At 41.2% G+C, this 22,636-nt stretch overlaps 2 protein-coding genes across 10 annotated transcripts in view; one reads left to right on the top strand and one right to left on the bottom strand.

Annotated features, from left to right (window-relative positions):
- tacc1 (transforming, acidic coiled-coil containing protein 1) overlaps positions 1-21,011 on the bottom strand; it is a 33,123-nt gene extending 12,112 nt beyond the window's left edge. For 2 of the 8 annotated variants that reach the window (XM_085273492.1, XM_085273490.1), the window contains exon 1: positions 1,240-2,009. In XM_085273492.1, coding sequence (XP_085129618.1) covers positions 1,240-1,400 — 161 coding nt within the window. In that variant the 5' untranslated portion in view covers positions 1,401-2,009. Of the gene's footprint in view, positions 1-1,239; positions 2,010-14,690; positions 14,943-18,744; positions 19,283-20,783 lie in introns of those variants that run through there. The other 6 variants (XM_085273497.1, XM_085273498.1, XM_085273496.1 and 3 more) reach the window with 6 other exon arrangements.
- aggf1 (angiogenic factor with G patch and FHA domains 1) lies at positions 8,018-13,896 on the top strand. 2 transcript variants are annotated; one of them, XM_085273500.1, is made up of 16 exons: positions 8,018-8,091; positions 8,177-8,241; positions 8,400-8,599; positions 9,579-9,678; positions 9,771-9,949; positions 10,052-10,183; positions 10,283-10,480; positions 10,670-10,739; positions 11,795-11,903; positions 12,140-12,191; positions 12,308-12,409; positions 12,502-12,667; positions 12,829-12,908; positions 13,013-13,140; positions 13,228-13,327; positions 13,430-13,896. In XM_085273500.1, the coding sequence occupies exons 3-16, from the start codon at positions 8,408-8,410 to the stop codon at positions 13,676-13,678; spliced, it is 1,857 nt and encodes a 618-aa protein (XP_085129626.1). In that variant the 5' UTR covers positions 8,018-8,091; positions 8,177-8,241; positions 8,400-8,407; the 3' UTR covers positions 13,679-13,896. The 2 variants fall into 2 exon arrangements, with proteins under 2 accessions (XP_085129626.1, XP_085129625.1); XM_085273499.1 differs by lacking the exon at positions 10,670-10,739 and adding an exon at positions 11,182-11,623.
- Positions 21,012-22,636: the final 1,625 nt, after the last annotated feature.

Consider the following 22,636-nt stretch of genomic DNA (forward strand, 5'->3'; position numbering starts at 1 on the left):
AATTGATAAACAATTAAATAAGAGAAAAATTCATTTTCTTTGTTCCTTTTCACAATTACAGGACAGTCAGGGCAACAAGCAACCAGAATTTCTTTCTAAAATTTTAAGCATTCATTGCTTATAATTTAAGGTCAAAGAATTGTGCTGACAGACGTCTTTTCATTTACTACAGCAGCATTTCTTAATGAGCTGAGATGAAATATTGAAAATGTACATGTTTTTCTTATATAAAGATATCTGCAAGTGACAATGCATATTTAAACCTACACTGAAAGGAAGAGCCATTTCACAAGTGACGCATGATGTAAATTAAGTTTGACATCTAGAGGATTCTGAGTAACAAAAATCAAATATAAAAATCACATTTTATTGCAACTTAAATGTGCCACTGTCCCAGCTATTATCCTCTGCTGTTGCATTATGCCTTGGAAAGACTCAGTATTGTCTGAACTGGTGAAGGAGTGAAATACAGATAAAGTGAAAGATACATAGAGGAAGAGGAAGTGCAAGTAAGCCAGCCCACTATTTCCTGTTACATTGCTAGAATCATGGGGTATGAAGTATGAAACTGTAACATCCAAGCTGTAAATGATGTATTAAATCAGAATATGAACATTAAAACAGAATAAAATGATGTGTGATTTTATAACATTGCATCATTCGATTAGATCTAGCAGTAAGAATTGCTGTTGCTCTGGTTGAATCTAATTTTACAGGATAGTAAACATGGATTTTGTCATTTGATTACTTGATACCCGATGACAGGATATTGTGTCTAGTTGAGTGTGCAAGAGTGGAAACAGTTGTGAGCTTACTTGGAGCAATAGTAAGTATCCATAGTGTCAAAGCAGGTACACGAGGACCTGATAACTTGGGAGCCTGTCGTGTTTGTGTGATCTGAGCAATGATTACCTCGTTGAGCTACCTGCCTGTGCAGTGTGAGTGTGTGCGTTCTTGTACAGATCTGACAACGTGCCAGTGAGTCTAAGAAAAACACTCAAACGTGGTGACAATCGAAAGCACAGCCACACCACAAATGTGTCCGCCCTGCAGGACAACGCAGCACGCGAAATATAAAAAATGACACCAATATTTTTTCTCCTCCTCCCTTTCCTCGGCCTATTTCATCAAACCCTTAAAACAGCAGAGATTCTTCAACCTGACAGGCCGACGAGCAGGTAAATAAAACTGTGTGAGCCACCCTATCAGTAGTCACGGGGGCTCCAGCGCAACACTTGCCTGCAGCCTTGAGATCTCTCCTCCTCGTCTTCGTCTACTCTCTCTCCACGTTGCTCCCTCTCCTCGCTGGCCTCCTGCCCGTCTTCATCCTCCTCTCCCTCTCCCCCGCGCACTGCCGTCCATGTCCATTTAGCCCATGACACGGGTGAGAGCCAAGACATCACTCTTTATTCCAGCAGGGTCCTCTGACCCTCTCTCACCGATAGCTGTGGATTGGTTTCCAGCACTTGACTGATCCTTTTCTGATTCTTCCTCAGGTTTCCACCCAACCAACAGCTCTCACATCTTTCTGTAGAGGTTCCCACTTCTCACACTTCTCAGTTTCCCATGAAGGGAACTACACATTTTTACACTACCCAACTTGTATATCACTAATCTCAAAATTACAAAGACTTGAGCTGCGTTCTCTGCCCTTCTTATTCTTATTTCCAGTCACGCTCTCGTCTCTGTCGCTCTCTCTCCCTCTGTCTCTGTGGCTGAATACCTCAGCTCTGATCAGCTGGTTTATCAAATGCTGTGCTCACTCTCTTCTCCTCTCAACCCCCTACAAACTCTCCCCTCCACCTCGGAACAGCTCACTGACAGAAAATGCAGTGGGGGAAGGCAGTGAGCTGTCAACTCAAAGAATGAATGCAGCTTCTCTTTAGGCTTCTACATGACTTCCCCCACGGTTGAAGAATGGTATGTCCCTGTCAGGCCGCTCTTCCACTCTGAAGCAGAAGGAGGGAGTCACAAAACACACACCGAGGGAGGAGGAGGAGGAGGAGAAGGCCTAGGGAGTGGAGGTAGAGGAGGAGCAGAGCTGTTTGGGGCTCCACATTTTATAGTCCAGAGAGAGGTTAGGAATGTGGGGCTGGATCTTAAAGCCCACCCACCCCCACTCCTTTGTAGACTGTTTAACAGTTAACTGTTTCTCCCATCCAGTGGCAGCCAGACATGCATGACCAGGGGAACCAGTTCTGCATTTCTGTTGGAAAGCCCCAAGAGATATACCTGGCTGGATTCAATTTGTCTGAGGTAGCAGTTCAGACCACTGAACTGGCAGGAAACCAAAGTCTTCAACGCAGTCAGGAACGGGTGGTAAAAAGAACAAAACACCCCACTGTAGCAACTTAGAAGGAGAAAATTGGGTCTTAAATCTCTCAACAGAGCAATAAAATGGCCCTCTAAATACAGCAATATTTACACGTGTGTGTGTGTGTGTGTGTGTGTGTGTGTGTGTGTGTGTGTGTGTGTTACAGAGAACCCAAAAGTGGCTTGCTTCTAGGACAATGATTTCAAATGTGCTTTTTTTTATTACATGCAATAAAAGGGGAACTTCTTAAAAGTTGAGAAAATCTATCATCCTGCCAACTATATCAGTCCTTTATTTACTTTTACACAAGACAAACACAGCAACAGATCATCTGGAGAATAGTTTAAGTTGATCTAGGTGGTTCTAGATACAAGAGAAGTCTAGAAATATCCCCTCAGTTGTGTGAATTTATAAAAACAAAGCTGACAGAGCTCCATAGTTGCTTAATTTGCAGATTTTAAGCTACTGACAATGTCTGTAAATTAATATATCACATGAAGAGACAATCTCACGCAAATGATGTCAGTAAAGAAGAAAAACACTCACAATACACATACAGAACAGGGGGCAGTGGCAAATCCATGTATAACTGGCTAATAAGAGCTATACAGCAGTTTTTGCTGTAGATTTTCTGCACTCCTTCAACCACCTGCTGCAACAGCAAAAGCTTCTTGTGTTCACCCAGACAGACAGCACAATAATACATCCTATTTCTGTAGTCTTGTTGTATTAAGGTGCCAGAAACTTCAAGGCTTGGTCCGTCTGCTGAGCTGCTAAACTCCTCCCAAGTTCCCATCGAGGAGCAAATACACAGACGTGCTTCAGTCAGGCTCAAAGTTTCCACATTTGACCAGAAAGGGTGGAGTTTTCTACCCGCTTATTTACAGTCTGATTCTGGTAAAGATTGTGCCTGGAGTGAGGACAAAAACTGTTCCTGCATACTAAAGACATCATCTCACAAGCATGAAGAACTACTTGTGCTTTTATCTTTGAGTTGGTATCTGTTTATTTTATTTTTTTTGCCTGTGAAATGTTTGTTTGTGAAAGACAACATTTTTACTTTTTTTTTTTTAAAGTCACAGAGTAGCAGCAAAGTCCTACCTTGGGTTGGGTTTTACTAGGAGAATAGATTAGCATCTGCCCACAAGTTACACGAGTGGTAATCCTGATCACTGATCGATATTTACGTCACGTTTGCGTGATAGAAACAAAGGTGTGTTTCAGTGCAGAAGAGGAAGTCTGCATATTTAGACCTTATAAACCTTATAAATAGCTCCTTCTATCGGTGGTGAGGGGTCTCTGAAGATGCATGCGAGACAGGGATAAGCATGTTATATAAGTAAAGGTGCCTATGACCTCCCCTACTAAAAAATATACATATAAAATGAGAACTATACGTTGAGATCTTTTTTTTTATTTTTAAAAAGCCAGAAAATAACATTGAACTGAGTACTAATATCTTTTGTTTGCCATTTACAAACCATCGAGGTTTGTGGACCAGTGCTTTACTTATCTAAAAACGGCATCAATAAACATCAGCATGAGGCAGCTGTGTGTGTGAATGTGTGTGTGTGTCTCCAGATAAAAGACCACCCCATACTTAACGGCTGCCACAGCCACAGACCAGAAAGCTTCAGCCAAGGAGTCTGAAGCACCACCAGAATCCAAACACAACTCAAAAGAGCTCAGATTTCAAGCCCAGCACGAGGTAGCCAACAGGCATTTTCTAGAAAACAGAAAGTCACTAGTAACAGACAGAATAACAATCTGGCCTCTCCCGCTACTGTGATGTTTATTCTAAGCTGACACATCAGCTGAAATTCTGACTTTCCTACTACAAATACACTAACTGCACACTTATGTTTAGTCTCTTTGTCAATATGGCTGTAACCGATATTGGAAACAATGCGGAGATCAAATGTGCAAACTGTATTCAGGCTGTGTCAACAGTCATCACTTTAAATGTTCTATCACCATAAATAGAGTGGGAGACAATAGAGGAACCATGTGATTATATAACAGCCATTCCTGTGGAGCCTAAAATAAGTGCAGACACACAAAGAGATGGCTTGGTCTCAGCAAATCCCAGAAAACTAACTGAATGTTCCCGGAAATTAATTAATGTAAAAAGAATGGGACATAAAGGGCAGAGGATGAAGAGCCGAGGAGAAGGAAAACAAAGAGGAAGGAAAATAATGAGCACGCTGCCACAGGACTGCAGTAGCTATGTGTGTATGTGTGTGTTTGAGGAACAGAAATGGGAGAGGAAGAACCTGCAAATAAATAACCCATGCTAGCACAATGGTTTCTTACTTCTGCCTTGTGAGGAAAACTAACACGTCAGGCCAGCAAATGTGTGAAGCTCTAAGTGACACACTTGCGGTAATGTGACATGGCACTTTCAACAGCTAGCTGAAGAAAAAACTACAAGATGTGATCACATTCTTCCAGAGATGAGTGCAAGTAAAACTACTGCAAATGTCACACCACGCCTCAGTAATCTGCTCCTCTGAGCTGGCAAGCTGCAGAATCAGTGGACTGCACAGGCATCTAGTGGTCAAAAAGCATAATAACAACCAGAAAAACTTCACAAAATTTCATCAGGTGAAAAACTTAATAAAAACCATGCATTATCTTTTTTTACCGTAATTGCTATATGACAAGCACGCATAGAGTAAAGTCTCGGTTCATAGTCAACAGGCTCAGTATTGCTATGAAGGTATTTTTTTGTGTATTACTCAGAAAACTGACTTTTCCCATCCATCCATCTTCTTCTGCTTATCCAGGGGGCCAGTTCACGGGGGCAGCAGCCTAAGCAGAGAAGCCCAGACCTCCCTCTCCCCAGCCACCTCCTCCAGCTTGTCTGGGGGAGCACCAAGGCGTTCCCAGGCCAGCCGAGAGATATAATCTCTGCAGTGTGTCCTTGGTCTGCCCCGGGGCCTCCTCCCAGTGGGACATACCCAGAACACCTCACCCAGGAGGCATCCTTGTCAGATGTCCAAGCCACCTCAACTGGCTCCTTTCGATGTGACTTTTTCCATGACGTGCTTAACTTCATGGAAGTGATTGTTAAACTGGTTCTCTGTCTTGAAAAAATATTTGGAAAAACCATCAAGCGCTACGATGAACCTGGCTCACATGAGGCCCGCCCCAGGAAAGGAAGCCCAAGAATCACCTCTGCTTCTGAGGATAGATTCATCCGAGTCACCAGCCTCAGAAATCGCAAGTTAACAGCACCTCAGATTAGAGCCCAGATAAATGCCACACAGAGTTCCAGTAGCAGACACACCTATATATCAGCTGTTCAGAGGAGAGTGCTCGAATCAGGCCTTTATGGTCAAGAAGCCACTACTAAGAAAAAGCAACAAGCAGAAGAAATTTATTTGGGCCAAGAAACACAAGGAATGGACATCAGATTAGTGGAAAATGTGCTTTGGTCTGATGAGTCCAAATTTGAGATCTCTGGTTCCACCCGCCCTGTCTTTGAGTGACGCAGAAAAGATGAACGGATGCATGCATGGTTCCCACCGTGAAGCATGGAGGAGGAGGTGTGATGGTGTGGGGGTGCTTTGCTGGTGGCATTGTTAGAGATTTATTCAAAATTGAAGGCACACTGAAGCAGCACGGCTACCACAGCATCCTGCAGCGACATGCCATCCCATCTGGTTTGTGTTTAGTTGGACCAGGATTTTATTTTTTTCAAAGGACAATGACCCCAAACACCCCCCCCCCCCCCCCCCCCCAGGCCATGTAAGGGCTGTCTGACCAAGAAGGAGAGTGATGGAGTGCTGCGCCAGATGGCCTGGCTTCCACAGTCACCTGACCTAAACCCAGTCGAGATGGTTTGGGATGGACCGCAGAGTGAAGGCAAAAGGGCCAACATTGCTCAGCACCTCTGGGAACTCCATCAAGACTGTTGGAAAACCATTACAGGTGACGAGCACATGAAAGCTCATCGAGATAATGCCAAGAGATAAAGCAGTAATCAAAGCAAAGGGTGGCTGTTTTGAAGAATCTAAAATATAAAACATGTTTTGAGTTATTTCACACTTTTTTGTTTTTTGTTTTGTTTTTTCCGTTATGTTCAGGCCTACCTCACCCTGTGTAAAGACATAAATTCCCCCTAAACATAATAACTGGCGTTGCCACCCTTAAGAGCAAGAACTACAATCAAGCATTTCTGATAATGAATCTTTGACGTCACAATTTTGGTCATGTCTTCTTTACAGAATTGTTTTAATTTAGCCACATTGACGGGTTTGATAATGAATGGTTTAAGGTCAAAGCATCTCAAATGGATTTTATTCCAGACTCTGATTAGGTCGCTTAAAAATATTCACTTTTTTTTCTTCTTCTTTTGAGGCATTCAGAGGCAGATTTGCTGGTGTGTTTTGGGTCATTTCCCTGCTGCATAACTCAAGTAAGCTTGAGATACAGAAATTCTCCTTCAGGATTTTCTAGTAAACAGCAGAATTCATGGTTCCATCAATTACGGTGAGTCGTCCAGGTCCTGAAGCAGCAAAACAGCCCCAGACCATCACACTACCACTACTACTAAAATACTGTGTTAGTTTAGTGCAGATGTGACTTAGATCTTTGAAAAACTTCAGCTTTTGTCTCATCAGTCAACAGAATATTTTCCCCAAAGTCTTGGGGATCAAGATGTTTTTTGGCAAATGTGAGGTGAGACTTTGCGCTGTTTTGGTCAGCAGTGGTTTTCTCCTTGGAGCTCTCCGGTGGATGATATATTCACACTTTCTTATTGTTGAATATTGTTGAACTCTGACCTTAATTGAAGCAAAAGAGGACTGCAGTTTTTCAGATGTTGTTCTGGGTTCTTTTGTGATCTCCTGGATGAGCCGTTCATGTGCTCTTGGAATAATTTTGTTAAGCCGAACATTTCTGTTCCACAAATAGAGAAAATTGCTTCTTGTTTTCTCCATTTGTCCATAACGGCTCTTCCTGTGGTTAATTCAACAGGTCTGGCAGTAATTAGGTTTAGGTGTCATTAGCGAAACTGAACTTAGTGTTTAAAAAAAAAAGTAGTTAATCATGGTTAATTCAGGATTTAACAAGATGGGCAATTACTATTCCACACAAGGCCAAGTAGATTTGGAGCCCCCCCGCCGAAATCAACAATTAAAAACTGCATTTTATGTAATTAGGTTATAATGTCTGATGATCTGAAACATGTGTGACAAGTATACAAAAATAAAAAATACAATGAAAATCAGAAAAGGGGCAATGCTTTTTCACAGCATTGCAACCTATTAAAGCCTTTTGAATGCCAGTATATTCATTCAAGAAAATCCAGATAAATGTGATAGCGTAGCATAACAAAACAAAATAACTATATCTATGCTTTTTATGATAGTTAATGCTTGCAAATTAACATTAGCAATAATTTTCTTAGCCTCCTGGTAACAGGGCCAGCCTTTTGCTGGGTTTCTGTTCCCTCTTATGTAAAATTGAACTAAAACAGTAATTTAAATGAGAAGCTGACACCTACAAAGTGAGTCAAAACAAATCAAAAATGAAATGTGAACGCACAAAAAGACAGGAAAGACAAGAAAAGACGAACAGTTAGATTAATTGTTCATTTTAGTGGTTTGTGTAACTATGAACGCGGTCCACCGTTAGGTGGCGGTAAAGATCCTCATAACAGGGAAAGAAGTCCGCCACACCTAAAGAAGACGTACTTCCGTCGTGACGCAATCGTTAGTAGTAAATGGCGGTCACCAACAGGCCGGACTATAAACATTTCCACGGTTCCAACTGTAACTGTCTAATTATCATCAAAACATGTACTCGGCTGTATCGCACATGCAGGATAGTTATAAGATCTTTATTTTCAACTTTCAGGTCGGCTCATGCTCCGTGCTGAGAGGAAGTTTACAACTAAAAGGACCAAGAAAACGAAAGAAACGGTAAGAAGAAACAGGTATTAATATCTGTGCTCAGTTAGCTTATACACGCGTGCAGTTACATGACTTGATAAACACCCCGTGTGTTACATATGCGGACAGGTCTACAGGTTTTTTCATATACCCGTTGCTACCCGCTAAGCGCTATCGTTTTGTTTTAGGTTAACAAATGGAGAACGACGACAGTCACGAAGAAAAAGACACGGAGCCTGAAGTGGCCAAACTCCGGCTGAAAGTCGAATCTTTGAAACAGGAGCTCAAAGAGTGCCGAGCCGAGCTGGCCAAGTTACAGAAGCAGCTGAGCCACTCCGAAAGACTGCAGCGGAGCACGGAGGGCTATAACGAAGACCTGAGGAAGCAGGTCAGTTCAAATGAAAAGAAGCCAAACATATCATAGAGATGGGAGACATATCCTCCAAATTATATCACGATGCAACAAAAGATTTTGCAATAAAGAAATTCTCACAATATGGAGATCGATTTTATTTTCCAATGATCTACTGTCATTGATTACCGACTTCCTAATTTAAAGCAGCAGCACTGTTACAGTGAGATAGCAGTGGCACAGCATTAATCAAACAACAGCACAACATTAGCCTAAGTGGTGTTTTCATCTGGAAATCTTTAAAGGTAATTAGAATCACTTCACTGTCTAACTCTTTAGGAGCTGCACAATATTATCACAGAACAAACATTGAAAAATAATCTCTACCTGCTTTGTGTATTTAAACCATCTGCTTAAAGTCTTGATTTTCCACCAAATAACTTCATCGTTTTTTTCCATTTGTGTTTGATCTTGCTGTTACATGGAGTGTAACTAGTGAGTGCTCTGAATGATGCTCTATGGAGTCAAATGTTTACTATCATGTTGCCAGTATCTCCTCTTTCTCAGCCTGATTGTACTTTGCGGTGTGTTTTTGTGGTGGTCAAACAAATTTGTCACTTTGCTTTGTTGGAGGTACTAAATGGTAATTGGAGGCTAGCACTCGGATATAACCAGGCTTGTCTTATTGTTGCGTACCGAGTAAACGAGTTGAATTACTGTAGCAATGATAATGAGATATGACATCTTTAATATGATGCAAAAATCTACACCGGCATTAATGCAGATAATCTAGACAGTCTAGATCTAAATGATGTCATATAGTAGTTTTGTTTGTTCTGAGGTGTATTTTGAGCCAGTTTAATGTTTAAAGTGGCAAAAGGGCCAAGGTTTATTTATTTTTTTAACCTAAGTTGTGCTCTATTTTTCTGCATTATGGTTTAAACCAAGAAAGGAAATCAATTTGAATTTTTGAATGTTTGCGCACTGAATTTTATCTCAATGTGTGTTGGTTCAGGTCGACCAGCTGAGTGCAGAGATTCATGAACGGAAGAAAAAAGATAAAGACAAAGTCGACTGTGAAACTCAAACAGAAGAACATGTATGGACAGAAACTGGTGTGTTACTTTCACATGCGCATGAATGAAATTTACTCATTGTGTCATTAAGTTTAAAAACAGCCTAAAGCTGTTTTAATATTCCTTTTCAGATTATTATAATTACTACTATGGAGACTACGGTCTGAACTCGGAGGGAGCAGACACTCAGGAAAGCCTGAACACGGCGCCAGCTGATTATGAGGCAGCAGAGAGCTCAACAACAAATGAAGCAACAGCTGCAGATGTGTCAGTTCAGCCAGACCAGACCAGTTTAGCGGTCACAACAGAGGTATCCATGTGTGTCTTTTTATTTTTATGTTAGCATTCCTATACTTATAAAAAGAGTCATATTCCATTTATAGTCACCATTATAAAACTATTTGTGTTTCAGGGGAGCGATGGAGGATCTATAGCAGATATGTTGAGGGCCACTGCTGAGGAAGCTATGACACAGACTGGGTTTGTGTTTGATGAGACTTCTGGGATGTATTATGACCACAGCACGGGCTTCTACTACGACTCGGTGTGTGAGCTGTAAAGTTTGGCAGTTTATAGTAGAAATTATTTTAGAGGAAGTTTAGTTTGGCACACATTTCTGACATTTTTCACCCCTCTCCATCAGGCCAGTCAGTTGTACTACGATGCCAACTCTGGCATTTACTACTACTACGATGCAGAGAGTGGACGATACCAGTTTCATTCCAGGATTGAGGTTCCTGCTGTGCAGAGTAGTGCAGAGCCGTATCAAGAAAAAACGGACGCTGATAAGAAAGGCAGAAAATTCAAGAAAGGAGTCAAGAAAACATCACAGGATGATAGGGTATGTAATAGTGCAAGATTTTATTTATGCATTCCTTAAAAATGTTACATTTTGTTGCTGACAGCTGGCTTTGACCTTTCAGTTCCCTCTTTAAAATCCAATTTGTTTTGCTGGTCTCAGTCTTCAAATAGATATTTTTTTTCTTTTTATATGAAGCTAGTTGACTTAAAGACTATTCCTCTGACCTAGGTGCAAGAGGTGACTAACTCTTTGGCTAAAATGAAGATTTCCTCTTACTGGAAAACTCCTTCCTACAGAGGTATACCTTTTTAATATTAATGTGCAAAAGATTTAAAAGTATGTGTTTGCTTTTTGTTCTTTAAAAAACTGAAAATTAGCTTCTTATTGTACACAGCACCTTAACAATCTTTAAAGGTGACACAGTGAGTCAAACACTGACCCTGGTCTCTGTGTTGCCTGCATTCAATCCTTTTGTGTGAGATACGGCTAATAAAGAGTTAGTGAAGTGAAAAAGTAAACCCATGAACCTCAAAGGACGCAAATAATAAGTTGCTGAAGCTCAGCTCAACACTTAGAATTTGCTGTCAGGCCTGATTTAACCTGGTAAAGGTCTTTAATGTATTCTCTTTGAAGACTGAGACCGTCTATAAGCTTTCTGTGCCAAAAGATTGGGGATCCACAGTACAAAGTCCAGCTTTCACAGCAGATGGTAGTTTCACTGCTCACTGTCTTAATGACAGGAAGTGAAAAGTGACGATGTAAAGCTGGAAGAAGACGAGGCCGACTGTGTTGAAAGGCAAACGACTAAGAAGAAGACAGAATCACGGAAAGCAAAACGAAGGTCTCGCAGTCCAGATGTGGCTCCACGGAGAAAAGACTCGTCCAAACGCAAAGAAGACGGCGACAAATATCCATCAAAGAGAAAAAAGCAGAAAAACGGCTCACACCATGACGATAAGGGAGACTCGAGGAAGAAAAGGAAGAAATCTAAGTCGGAAAAACATAAAAAGAAAAAGAAGGCCACTCGGAGTGATGGATCTGAGGGGAACAGTGAACCAGAAGAGGGTGAGATCACAGAGTCAGAGAGGGAAGAATGGGAGTCTACCCCCTCGTTCTCGTCGCCCTCGAGCGCAGCCTCAATGGAAAGTCCTGAATCAGAAATGGACACACAGAGTCAAGAAGGTGAGAAGTAAGAGTAGTCTGAATTAACTCACATGGCGTGCACAGTTTGTTTTATCTGGGGCAAGTTTGTTTGATGGACCTGTCACTTTTTGGTAATGCTTGTAGCTGTCTGAGACTTGTCATATTTTTGTGAATATGAGTATGTGGTGCTTTATTTTTTTTTCCTTGTAGTCAAAGACATCTGGCCTCCCTGTGTAAGAGTGACTGTGGTCAGGTCTCCTGTGCTGCAGGTGGGCACTCTGTTCATCATCACAGCCGACTCTCCAGCCACCATTGGCAGGTCTGTGGGGTTGTTTTCTGTTGCTGTTTGGTGATTGCATGGCAGCAGAAGTGTATTTTGTTCACACATTGCAACAGTGGGAAATTTTAGCACTTTAGTTGCAGTTTGAATTAAATCACTCACAAGATTTCAGAGCCGTTGTTAAAACTATGAGTAGTCAGTAAAAAGAGGTTAAATTGATCTCTCTGTCATATAATAGCCAAGTGAAGACAACATGCTGTCTTTTGTGTTTTCAGAGAGAAAGATATGAACCACGCAATCCGAATACCAGAAATGGGAGTCAGCAAGGTACCTCTCCTTTCCGCTTTCCTGCAGGGATGGAAGTTACTCTGTTATGAATGATTGTTTTTTGTTAACACAGGCTTATGTGATCTTTCTAAATGCCAGTATGTTTGTGGTTCTAGTTCCATGCAGAGGTGTATTTTGACCAGGAGCAGCAGAGCTACATGCTGGTGGACCAGGGAAGCCAGAATGGAACGGTGATCAATGGCAACCGCATCTTACAGGTGAGCATTTTGTTTACGTTTGAGTTGAAAAGAAAAAAGCAAACAAAACCTGAACTTAGCCGATACCACGTCAATGATACTTTCATCTGCAGCCCAAAACCAAGTCTGAGCCACATGCACTGATGCACGGCGATGAAGTGAAGATGGGAGAGACTGTGTTGTCCTTCCATATCCATTCAGGGAACGATACCTGTGATGGCTGTGAGCCCGGTCAGGTGATGGCTCACCTCAGCAAGCACAAGAGAGAAGACAACACTGGTGAGCTACTTAAAGTGAAACACGTCCACAGAGAGGGGAATATCTTTTTTTTTTTTTGCATAGATTCATGAAACAACAGTGAGCCTGCTCTTGTTGTAAAAGCTGTGCTCTTACCCAGTGTGAGATTACACTCCTGAGTTTGCCGCTGTTGTTTTCTAAAGGTCCTGCTCTCACCAAAGAGGATAAAGAATCACTGCGACAGAAAGAGCTGAAGCAGATGAAGGCCAAATATGGCCTGCAAGTGAGTGCAAACCTTGGTGCAGTCATAAGTTTTAACCCTCTAGTCTTTTCTTTTCCTTTTTTATAATAATGGAGGCACTCATTTCTCTGCTTTTCTGCAAACAGAGCGGTGACTTTGAGGAGACGAAAGCCTTGAAGAACCCCAAATATAAGGATCGAGCAGAATCTCGAAGGCAAACAGTGGGCAGTGAGGGTGCTTTCCAACGCGATGATGCACCGGCTTCTGTTCATGAGTAAGTGTTAGCAAATGGCTGTAGTTCCACCTGATGGGAAATGCTAGATTCAAGTGTTGATCATTCACTGTGTCTGTTTTCCAAAAGGGAGATCAGTGAAGTGAATAAAGGACGGAAGATGCTGGAAAAGATGGGCTGGAAGAAAGGAGAGGGACTGGGTAAAATGGGAACCGGAATGAAAGACCCGGTAAGACGATCCGCTGATTCTGCTGGTGGAAGTTCTCCTTTGTTTCAGTGCAAAACAGCAATGTGATTCAATTGTCTTCCTTTTCCGTTCCCGTCTTCACAGATTCAACTGAAAATCCGAAAGTCCCAGTCGGGTTTGGGAGCAGCTGCCGCCATGTCTCTGGACGACGCGTCTTTGACTAAATCAAAGTCCCAAAAGAACTGGGAGAAGGCGCGAGAGAGGTTCGCTGATACCTGCCAGCCTGACTCGCTCGTGCCCAAAACCCAGAAGAACACTTCACCCAAAGCCTGGGTCAGATCGGAAGAGACGGAGACCACACCGAACAGCTTTGAAACAGAAGGCCAAAGTTAGGAGTCAGAAGAGAATTTCCACAGATTTAAAAACTGGGCACTTACGCATATTGACACCAAGAGGAAATGTGTCGTTTTCATTTATTTCCTCAGCTGTGAAGAGTCATGCAACCAGTTGAGACTAAATTGAGTTTTACCTCTATTCTTAAGAGTACAGGATATGCCCTCATTATTTTACTGCCACCGTAAAAACAAACAAATAAACATTATTGACCTGTCTTTCAGTGCTGTGCAGTTATATCCTCACTTACAGTGGTTAGGTAACTCTTATTTAATGTAGACCACAATAAGAGTTGCTGAAGGATTGAACTGGAGTGTCGCCTACACACACACACACACACACACACAGGGCAGAGGTGCCACTGTTCCTGCTAGTACAAACAAGGATGCGAATAACCTCAAGCAAACATTGACACAGTGAAGCAATATTTCTCGCATTGAGATCTTTTTTCTTTCCTTTTTTATGATGACGACTGAGGATCTGTTCAGACAAATCAAAGCTCACCATGTCAAGTCACAACTTCTCTGTGTTACTGTCCCCAACCCCCCCCCAAGCCTTTAAAAAAGAAAAACAATATTCTGAACAAGCTAAACTTATCTGTGCTGTTTGATTTACTTTGACATATTGTGGTGTTGCGTCTTTTATTGTCACTTCTATGTTTGCTAAAAGCAGAGGGACAACCACATCCACATACTTGGAACTACAGTGAGCAAACATTTAACAGTCCCATCTCTATGCAACCTTATCTACGGGTTCATTTTAGGGTGTGTGAATATTTGCATGTGTGCGCAAGTCTGTCTCACACCGAGCGCAAAGAGAAGGGAAATCTAGCACAAGGTCTGTATTTTAGTTTGTATAGTACAGCCCATGAAAATCCATTAGCACGTTTAAAGTGTCTTTGCTGATGCTGTTATAACTGCATGAGTTAGTCATGTAGGAGAGGTGGAAATCCTCGTTCTGCATCAGCTCAAAGTGCCGTAAAATTATCAAACAGCTGAGAGGCTGGACTCACGTGACGGTGTTGGTGTAACTCCTTGAGCTGGATCTCCTGCTGTTCTTCCTCTGACTTTGAGTTCCACCCATTTTGAGCTTTCCACTCTTCAACAGATGAACAGACACATTCCACTACTGTATTTATTTCCCTCAGCTAGCAGTCATCGTCCTCATCGGTGCACTGCTGTCAGATTTCTTTCTTGACAGGTAGGTCCTCCCTCCTCTGCTCAGCTACTTTCGCAATTTAACTGCGCTCACCGAGAGTAAACGTTCAATTTGTAAAACTACTGTAATAAAATTGGGAGGGATCTGCTTGTGTCTTGTGTTGCTCAGTTGTTTTGTGTATAAAGTCTAAGGCATAAAAAGATATTGTTAGTCATGAGATAAAGTGGGATGTGGCTCAGGGCTTTTGAGAGATCTGGCTTGACCAGTTCCCGATGCTGAAAGAGTATTCAGAAGAACACAGAGCCACTGTTCTTTGAAGTGCAGGCTTTTCTATTTCTATTTTCTTTTTGCAAGTTTTTATGCAGTTTGTGTGAAACGACTCTTAGTACAATCGGAAACAAACAGCTGCTTTGGTGCTGTGAAAATGTCTTGGGTGTTTTGATGAAGTGCATTTTCCCATCTCTACAACACAATCAGTGCCAGTGAAAATCATTCGGAAGAGTAAAAAATCCATAATGCTCAATGTCAAATGACTATCAGAAACTATGCACTGTGTGAGTTAATGCTGCTAAAATGGCACTGACCCGTAATGTAGTCTGGCATCAAAACATTCAGCGTGGATCCTTTTGAGTGCTGCAGGTTACTGTGTGAGGCATATTTTACTTGACTGGATGTGTTAATAAATAATGATATATGTCAATATGAACACCAGCACCCAAGGTTACTTATCTGGGGATTGCATTGCGAGGAAATGATCAATTTTTAAATTTACCTCAACTGTCTGTCGTATATTAGTTGTGGCTGATTTACGATTAGTCCTGACGCAATAGCTCTTTATTGGACTGCACCATCACAAGCAAGTGGAAACAAGTCTCCTCAAGTCCCTGGAGCTGGAAAAGTATCTTAGTTATGCGACAGTAATCTGCAAACATGGAGTTAGTATTTAGAGGGTGGAAAGTCTCATCAAGGAAAATGTGGTGTGGCCCAAGGAAGATACCTTAAATATTGTGATCCTAGCTAGCTGGTTAAACAAGCCATAAATGAGGGAACCACAGCCGTAGTTTTGAAACAACTGGAACATTATTAAACTGATATCTGCCTTGCACAAAGATGCCTTGTTTTGCGCCCGATCATGCTTTGAGCTGTAAATTCTGTCAAGAGCCAAGGAGCATGAAAAGATCAGCCAGTTTTCATACCACACATTGCATCACATGGAATATACTGGGCGACACAGACTTGCAAAAAACAGACATTCATTCAACTAGTATCTGATAAAAAACAAAAGGACTCCCATATGCCTGACAGAGGGCACTTTGAAGGGTGTGTCGTACCTCCAATCTTGATCGTTTAGATGAGTATTTCCTGCAGTAATTTTCTATTTGATGTACTATATGGATATTTAAAATGAAGAAAGCAAAATATATTTTGTTAAATAATTTTTAAGTGTAAACAAGAATAAAAGACTATAAAAGCTGGGTTTGAAATAACCCAGTAAGTTTCTAATTATAGGAAACTATCTATGCTATTTAACTAGGATTAACAAAATTGGATGAAATGAAATGGTACAAATTACATTTAGTACATGAAACAGTTATTTTAATGGAAGGTAATTATTAAACTATAAATCCAATCACTGAATAAACTCAGCTGTGAAATTTACTCAATAATGCCTCAATAACATTTAATTTTCATAGATTAGCAAAATTAAGATGAACATGTGGCCTGATATCTCTAAGTTGTTGAGAAAACTCGGTGGACTGTTCAGGGTTAACAAAAAAGAGAGAGGGAGAAAATCTGCAGAATTATAATCTCTCACACCCAAGTGAAAAAAAATGCCGCAGACATAAAATTATAATCATTTGTCTTTGAGTGACCTCATGTGACAGACTGGTATGAAACCAGAATCTGTGTAGTTTAGTGTTTGTTGGAATGACCACAGGGTTTAATCAGAGAAAAACTCCTCCCTCCATCATCAGTCACAGGACGTAAATCCTTTCTGTGGGTTTCCATAATAGTTAAGGACCATAATGCAAGCACGGGTGACAGCAACATGAATTATGGTAAATATATGTCAGAAATACAGTTCAGTGAGTAACGTGACACCAGGGTTTCATTATTTAGAAAATAAGTTGAAGTCTGTGTGGTGTATTACATAGCAGGGAGCAGTAAGAAAACACAGTTAAAATTGGATTCTGAGTAATTCTAGCGGCTGTGTGCCAAAGTAAAGCCACTGTACTGTATGTAATATGCAACAGAAGCAGCAGTGAGCAGAGGGAGCAGGGTCACAGCCACAAAATGAAGCCTTTACATACAGCAGGGAGTCCTCTTGTCATTATAGTATGTCTGTGTGTGTTTCTACAATGATGAAAATTTATGATTATTTGCTATTTTATTGCAACAGCTTACTTTCTTTTTCCCTTTGGCCACACCATGACCGTCTGCCCCAATCTAACACTGTGTTATCTCAGTCTCTGTCTGTGTATGTGAGCCTATTGAGAGGCATGAGACCAGAAGTGACACGTCGGAGGAACAGTACTGCAGTGACTCAACAACCCCCACTTCTGCTTCCGCCTCTGTGGGCCCTCTCGGCCATATCCGTTTACATAAAATCTCAGTCTCTGGGCCTCTCAACATCAGAGCAAACAGTGGCGGCTGGCCCATAGGGGGCGCTCGGGCTCCGCCCCCCCAAATGTGGAGGAGTAAAAATATATATTTTTAAAAAATTCATCAATGATAGTTTTACTATGTGTGTGCCCATATACAGCCAGGCGTATTTTAACATTTTCACCAGCTGACTCATTAAAGTTCAACCAACAAACGGTGTTTTTCTTCTTCTGGGGCGCTCGTCAAAGCGCCCTTGATATGCAGCGAAATAGCCTATCATTAAATGGTTGCCAGGGGAAAATAATAAATATTTGACCTATCAGCGTCGCTGAATTAAATGGTTTGGGGGCGCTTAAAATTGCGCCCCTGCAGAAAACGCGCGAAGATTTGCTGTTCTAGAATTTTACCTCAGTCAGTAGCCTAAGTGAGCTATAAGGTCAGAGAGAGACGATGGCAGCGGTATTGTTAACGGTTGAGGCACAGCCTCCCCCAAATTCGGTTAGATCGCTTCTAACCTACCCTTTTGCCAGAAGGACAATGGCAGAAAAACTGCAAGTTAAAGAGTTGGGACCTGACAAGCCCGAAATTCAACTAACCCAGGCAACGAAGGAGAAGTCAAAAGCATACAACAGGACTTTTTGTCGGAGTTGGTTCCAGCGCAAGTCGTGGCTGACAGGCTGTGGAACAGCTAATGCACTTTTTTGTTTCCCGTGCATACTGTTCAAAAGTGACAAGTGTGATTTGACGTGGACACAATCTGGACAAACCGATTTAAAGCACCTCTCCGAACGAATCAAGAAACATGAAAGCTCACGAGTTCATATGGACAACAGTGTAAAGCTAGCTGTGCTAGGGAAAACTAGCATAGCGGCGCAGCTAGATGATGGACATCGGATTGCTTTAAGAAGGCACAACGAAGAGGTAGATAAAAACCGTCATATTTTATCTAAAATCATCGATTGTATTAAGTTTTGTGGTGCTTTTGAGCTAGCAATGCGGGGACGCATTTAGCCCACCCCCCCCAATCAGTTTACAGTTGTTGTTTTCAATAGTTATTTTTCATTCATTCATTCAAAAAAAAAAAAAATCTGTTCATGTTCATTTTTACAAATCTATACAAATGGCCAGAATATTTAAATTTAAATTAAAATTGTGTTGTTTGATGTACTCATTAACCCTTTACAGCCGATCGGAGCGGGCACGCTCTGTTTTGCGTAACTATTTTTAAATCCCGGTAGCTCTGCAACCAAGTAAGCTAGCGCAATAATTTTTTTTGCATATGAAACTGGAGGAGTTGTACTTACATCTTATGCCATCAGCTTGTCCTCGGTCACAGTTTCCTTCCACATATAGCTTTGCAAAAACTGCATAAAAATCACTTGCAGCAACAAAAACATGATATTCCAGAAACACGCTTCGCCGATCCATCAGCTGTTTGTAACACTTCCTACGTCCATCAGCGCGAACTATCACATGACCGCATGACCTGCCCGAAACCGGAAGTGACGTCATTTTGCGGAAATGTAGTTTTTTACGATCGAGGCCTTATGAGCTTGTGTTTTACTTGTTATGTGTTTTAAAAAGTTATGTTTGACTTTATGACTTTCTGTGTCGTTTCTGGGATGCTTAAGACTCATATTGCACTGCTGGAAATAGTTTATTTTGATGCATATGCTGTTATTTTGCAAATTTGCACTATAATATTTATTTTTGTTTTTCCTGCAGTATATAAAAATTGGTGTATTTCAAAAATAAAACTATGAAGACACTCAAAATAAATTTCCTGTGGTGGGAAACTAGTTTGTGTAACTTTTTTGTATTTACAGTTTTGAGGGATAAGCCTCTTAAATTTCTCTAACTAGAAATATATGTTAAAAAAACAAAAACGATTTTCAATTTTTTTGTAGTTTATTGCACTTTTTTGCAATTTATGTAATTACTATGCACCTAATGCAGACATATTATTAAAGTTTGGGCTATAATGGTTGTATTGATGTATAGCAACTTGAAATGCTCCCAAAAATGGCTCCACAGCATGTAAAAATATAATATAAGCTCTGGCGAACTTGGTTCTATGGTAGGTCTTAAAGGGTTAAATGGGTCATTTTAGTCGATATCATAAAAATTGCCCCCCCTGAGATTTTTTTCAGGAGCCGCCACTGAGAGCAAAGCTGAAGACGCAATATATTACTATTTTTAAACCTGACTGTGACTCAAAAAGAAATTCCACTTGGTATATGTAAACATAAAAAAATCACATGAAGAGAGCAGAGGTGGGGATGTGGGGGGTTAAATATCCACAGGTCATCCATCTTGATCTTTTCAGCCAAGAGGAAATAAACCTCATTCCAGCCACATTCCAGCAGCTGGAGCCAGCTCTTACTGTTATACTCCTTTTTATATCTGCACTCTTTGATACTCAAACATCTTAACAGAGCAGGAACTTGTGTAGAACTAAAGCATACAGCCTCTAACTGTGTATTTGAATAAGAACTGTCTGTGTATGTGACGCCATCCAGCTCAGTTTAAATATCCAGGTTAAAACCTCTGTGCTCCACGCTGAAAGGAAATTCCAACAGCACTGCAGCTTTCTCATGGCAAGTGACTCACTCAAAGCCACTGATGAATGTCTTCCACCCGTGGCCTTTCCTGCTTGGAAAAGGCCCCTCTGGGTGTGTCTCCCTGTGACCTCATCTTCCCAGAAAATTCTCCAGAAACTTCAGCAGCACATGATGTAGCCCCTGTGCAAGACACCGGCAATAACAAACCAGTCTGTCTCTAAAAGAGTCTCACTTGGCTTATCACGTCATCTCTTACGGTGGTGTGTCTGTGCCTTAGTCTGCTCAGTCAATCAGAGCATCACTGCGTAAATGTGTGAGTGTGTGAAGGCAAGCGTCCTGTTTACTGCTGGCTGTGACAGTTTGAACAAACAAAACAGTCAATCTTAACCTAATTGTCCTTGCCAACATTGTTTGCCTTTAAATCTTTGTGCCTAATTCCTCCTCTAAGGCAACTAAATGTCATGTGTGCAAGCTTTCACCAACCTGCCAGTTACAGCCTTCACAGGAGAAGCACTAATGAGCAGAGCTACTTTACAGCCCCACAAACTACAAAACCGCCTGGTCAACAGGAGAGGGGAATTATAGATTTGTGAAAAGAGGCTTTGTATTCATGCAAAAAAAAGAAAAGAAAAAGACAATAGTGCTCACATGGCAGCAGAACGAAACAGACACGACACATTCAAAGAGTCATCTGACACACTGTCCAAAAAGTAGCTGATCAGTACCAGAAAACACACTGTTAACAAAAGCAAGCATGTAAACTACACAGACCACTTACTTACATGAATAACGGTGCACCTGACTGGCAGGAGAAAAAGAACTGTTCAAAAGCTCTCAGTTTTTAAATAATACCTCAAATCTCTGTTGACTGACAAGCTGTGGCAGATCTGCTGCGAGGTTTAAGTCCTTCACCGAGCCGTGGATGTAGAAATCCCTGGTCAAAGATTAAAGTCCTGTGTTCAGAACAGCTGCTGGAGTTGCCGCTCTCAGAGTGGAAATTCTTGTTCGCTCTGCGTGGTGGTGATCAGTCCATGTGGCTGGATGGGAAATGGGAAATAAACTTTCTGGGCAAGGAGCCAAGAGCAGGGTTTTAAAGACACAGCCGTAGCAGTGCTATATGAGGCTGAGTCACACTTTACAGTACACTACAGCCGAGCGGAAACACTGCTTTTAAACCACTCTGTGATAACTTTAGATCATTTTAAAAGTTCATATTCTTAGCTAGATTATGATAACACTTAACTGATCTCTTTATGATTAAAGTACAGACCCAAAATATATAACACAGTTGCTTCTTATTTCTTGTAAATTTAGACTACAATAAGTAGTTTCTTATATAATCTGGTGCTTAGAACTAAGTTTTTGTTATTTTTGGAAAAAGTAGAAACTCGTTTGCTAGTCCGTTATTGTTTTTATCTCACTCAGAAAATCACATGAAGATAAAAAAGTGTGAATAAAAAAAGAAAACTTGTTTATTTATTGACCTAATTTCATTGATTTCTTTAGCGCAGTGATTGCTTAAGAAATCAGTGAGCTGGTGTCTCCCTCTAGTGTTCATTCGCGAGAAGGCATCTGCAACAAAGTGGCGTGTTCAGCAAAAACTACAGCAGACCCTTTACAGTTGGAAATCAGTAAATAAACGCTTGCCTCATTCATATATGATGGAGTTTATTATGTCATTTCATTATGTGCTACTTTGCGTTTCTGCCAGTCAGAGCTTTTAAAGGAAATCAGCATCCATACAAGCCTGCTGAGTTTTCAACTGTGCTGGTAATCTCTGCGGAGAACCTTCCTGGAAAGGCAAAAACGACTTCTCTGCTGAGGCATTAAAAACTTGAACAACACAGCTGCACTGCACTGTGCACTTGCAGGCCTAGGGCTTAATAAACAAAAAACAACATCTTAAAAAATATGAAATGTTTTGATGTTTTCAAAATTGATTTCTTCAGTCTCAGCTGACTGCGGGTTTTCCCAACTTTATAAAAAGTACATTTGACTGAAACTAGCACCACTGTTGAACAATGGCCTGTAAGGTCAGTTTCAGGATCATTAATATGCAAATTGTGATGAACATTGATCAGTGACTATTGATCAATGACCAATAATAGGTGAATTATTTGAATGTATAGCATACAACCCATAGCAAACCCATGTTACTGCCTGTAGTACTGACCCTTGTATGTGAATTATATGAAATGAAGACACAGTTCCAACATCAAACACACTTGGTTGGTGCTGAGAGTTGTCCTGTTGCTGAGGTTGGGGTCATCCTGTAATCTCTTATGAACTACCTCCACTGCTTCAGTGACTGAAACACAAGTGAAGAGAGATGTAACATCGTACGAGACCATTATTTCATCAGCCTCCATAATGACATCTTTCACCTTCTCAACAAAATCCAAGGTGTTCTGGATGTGGTGTTTAGAGCTGCCTACCAGCGTGTTGAGGTTGAAGACAGAACTTTTAGATGTTATAGGTGACTGAATTGATCATACAGACAATTGGTCTTAAAGATACACCCTGTTTATATATCTGCGGTGAACCATACACACTTAGTGTAGCTTCCCCTGGGTATATCCTGTGGTATGAGGTCTGGTAAATGCATTGTCTTTGATCTTGTTTCAGGGGCTCACAA

The sequence above is a fragment of the Mchenga conophoros genome, linkage group LG5 (genome assembly GCF_057382185.1).
Source record: "Mchenga conophoros isolate Kocher_MC1m ecotype Shallow Benthic linkage group LG5, M_conophoros_male_GT1.1, whole genome shotgun sequence".
Classification (NCBI taxonomy): Eukaryota; Metazoa; Chordata; class Actinopteri; order Cichliformes; family Cichlidae; genus Mchenga; species Mchenga conophoros.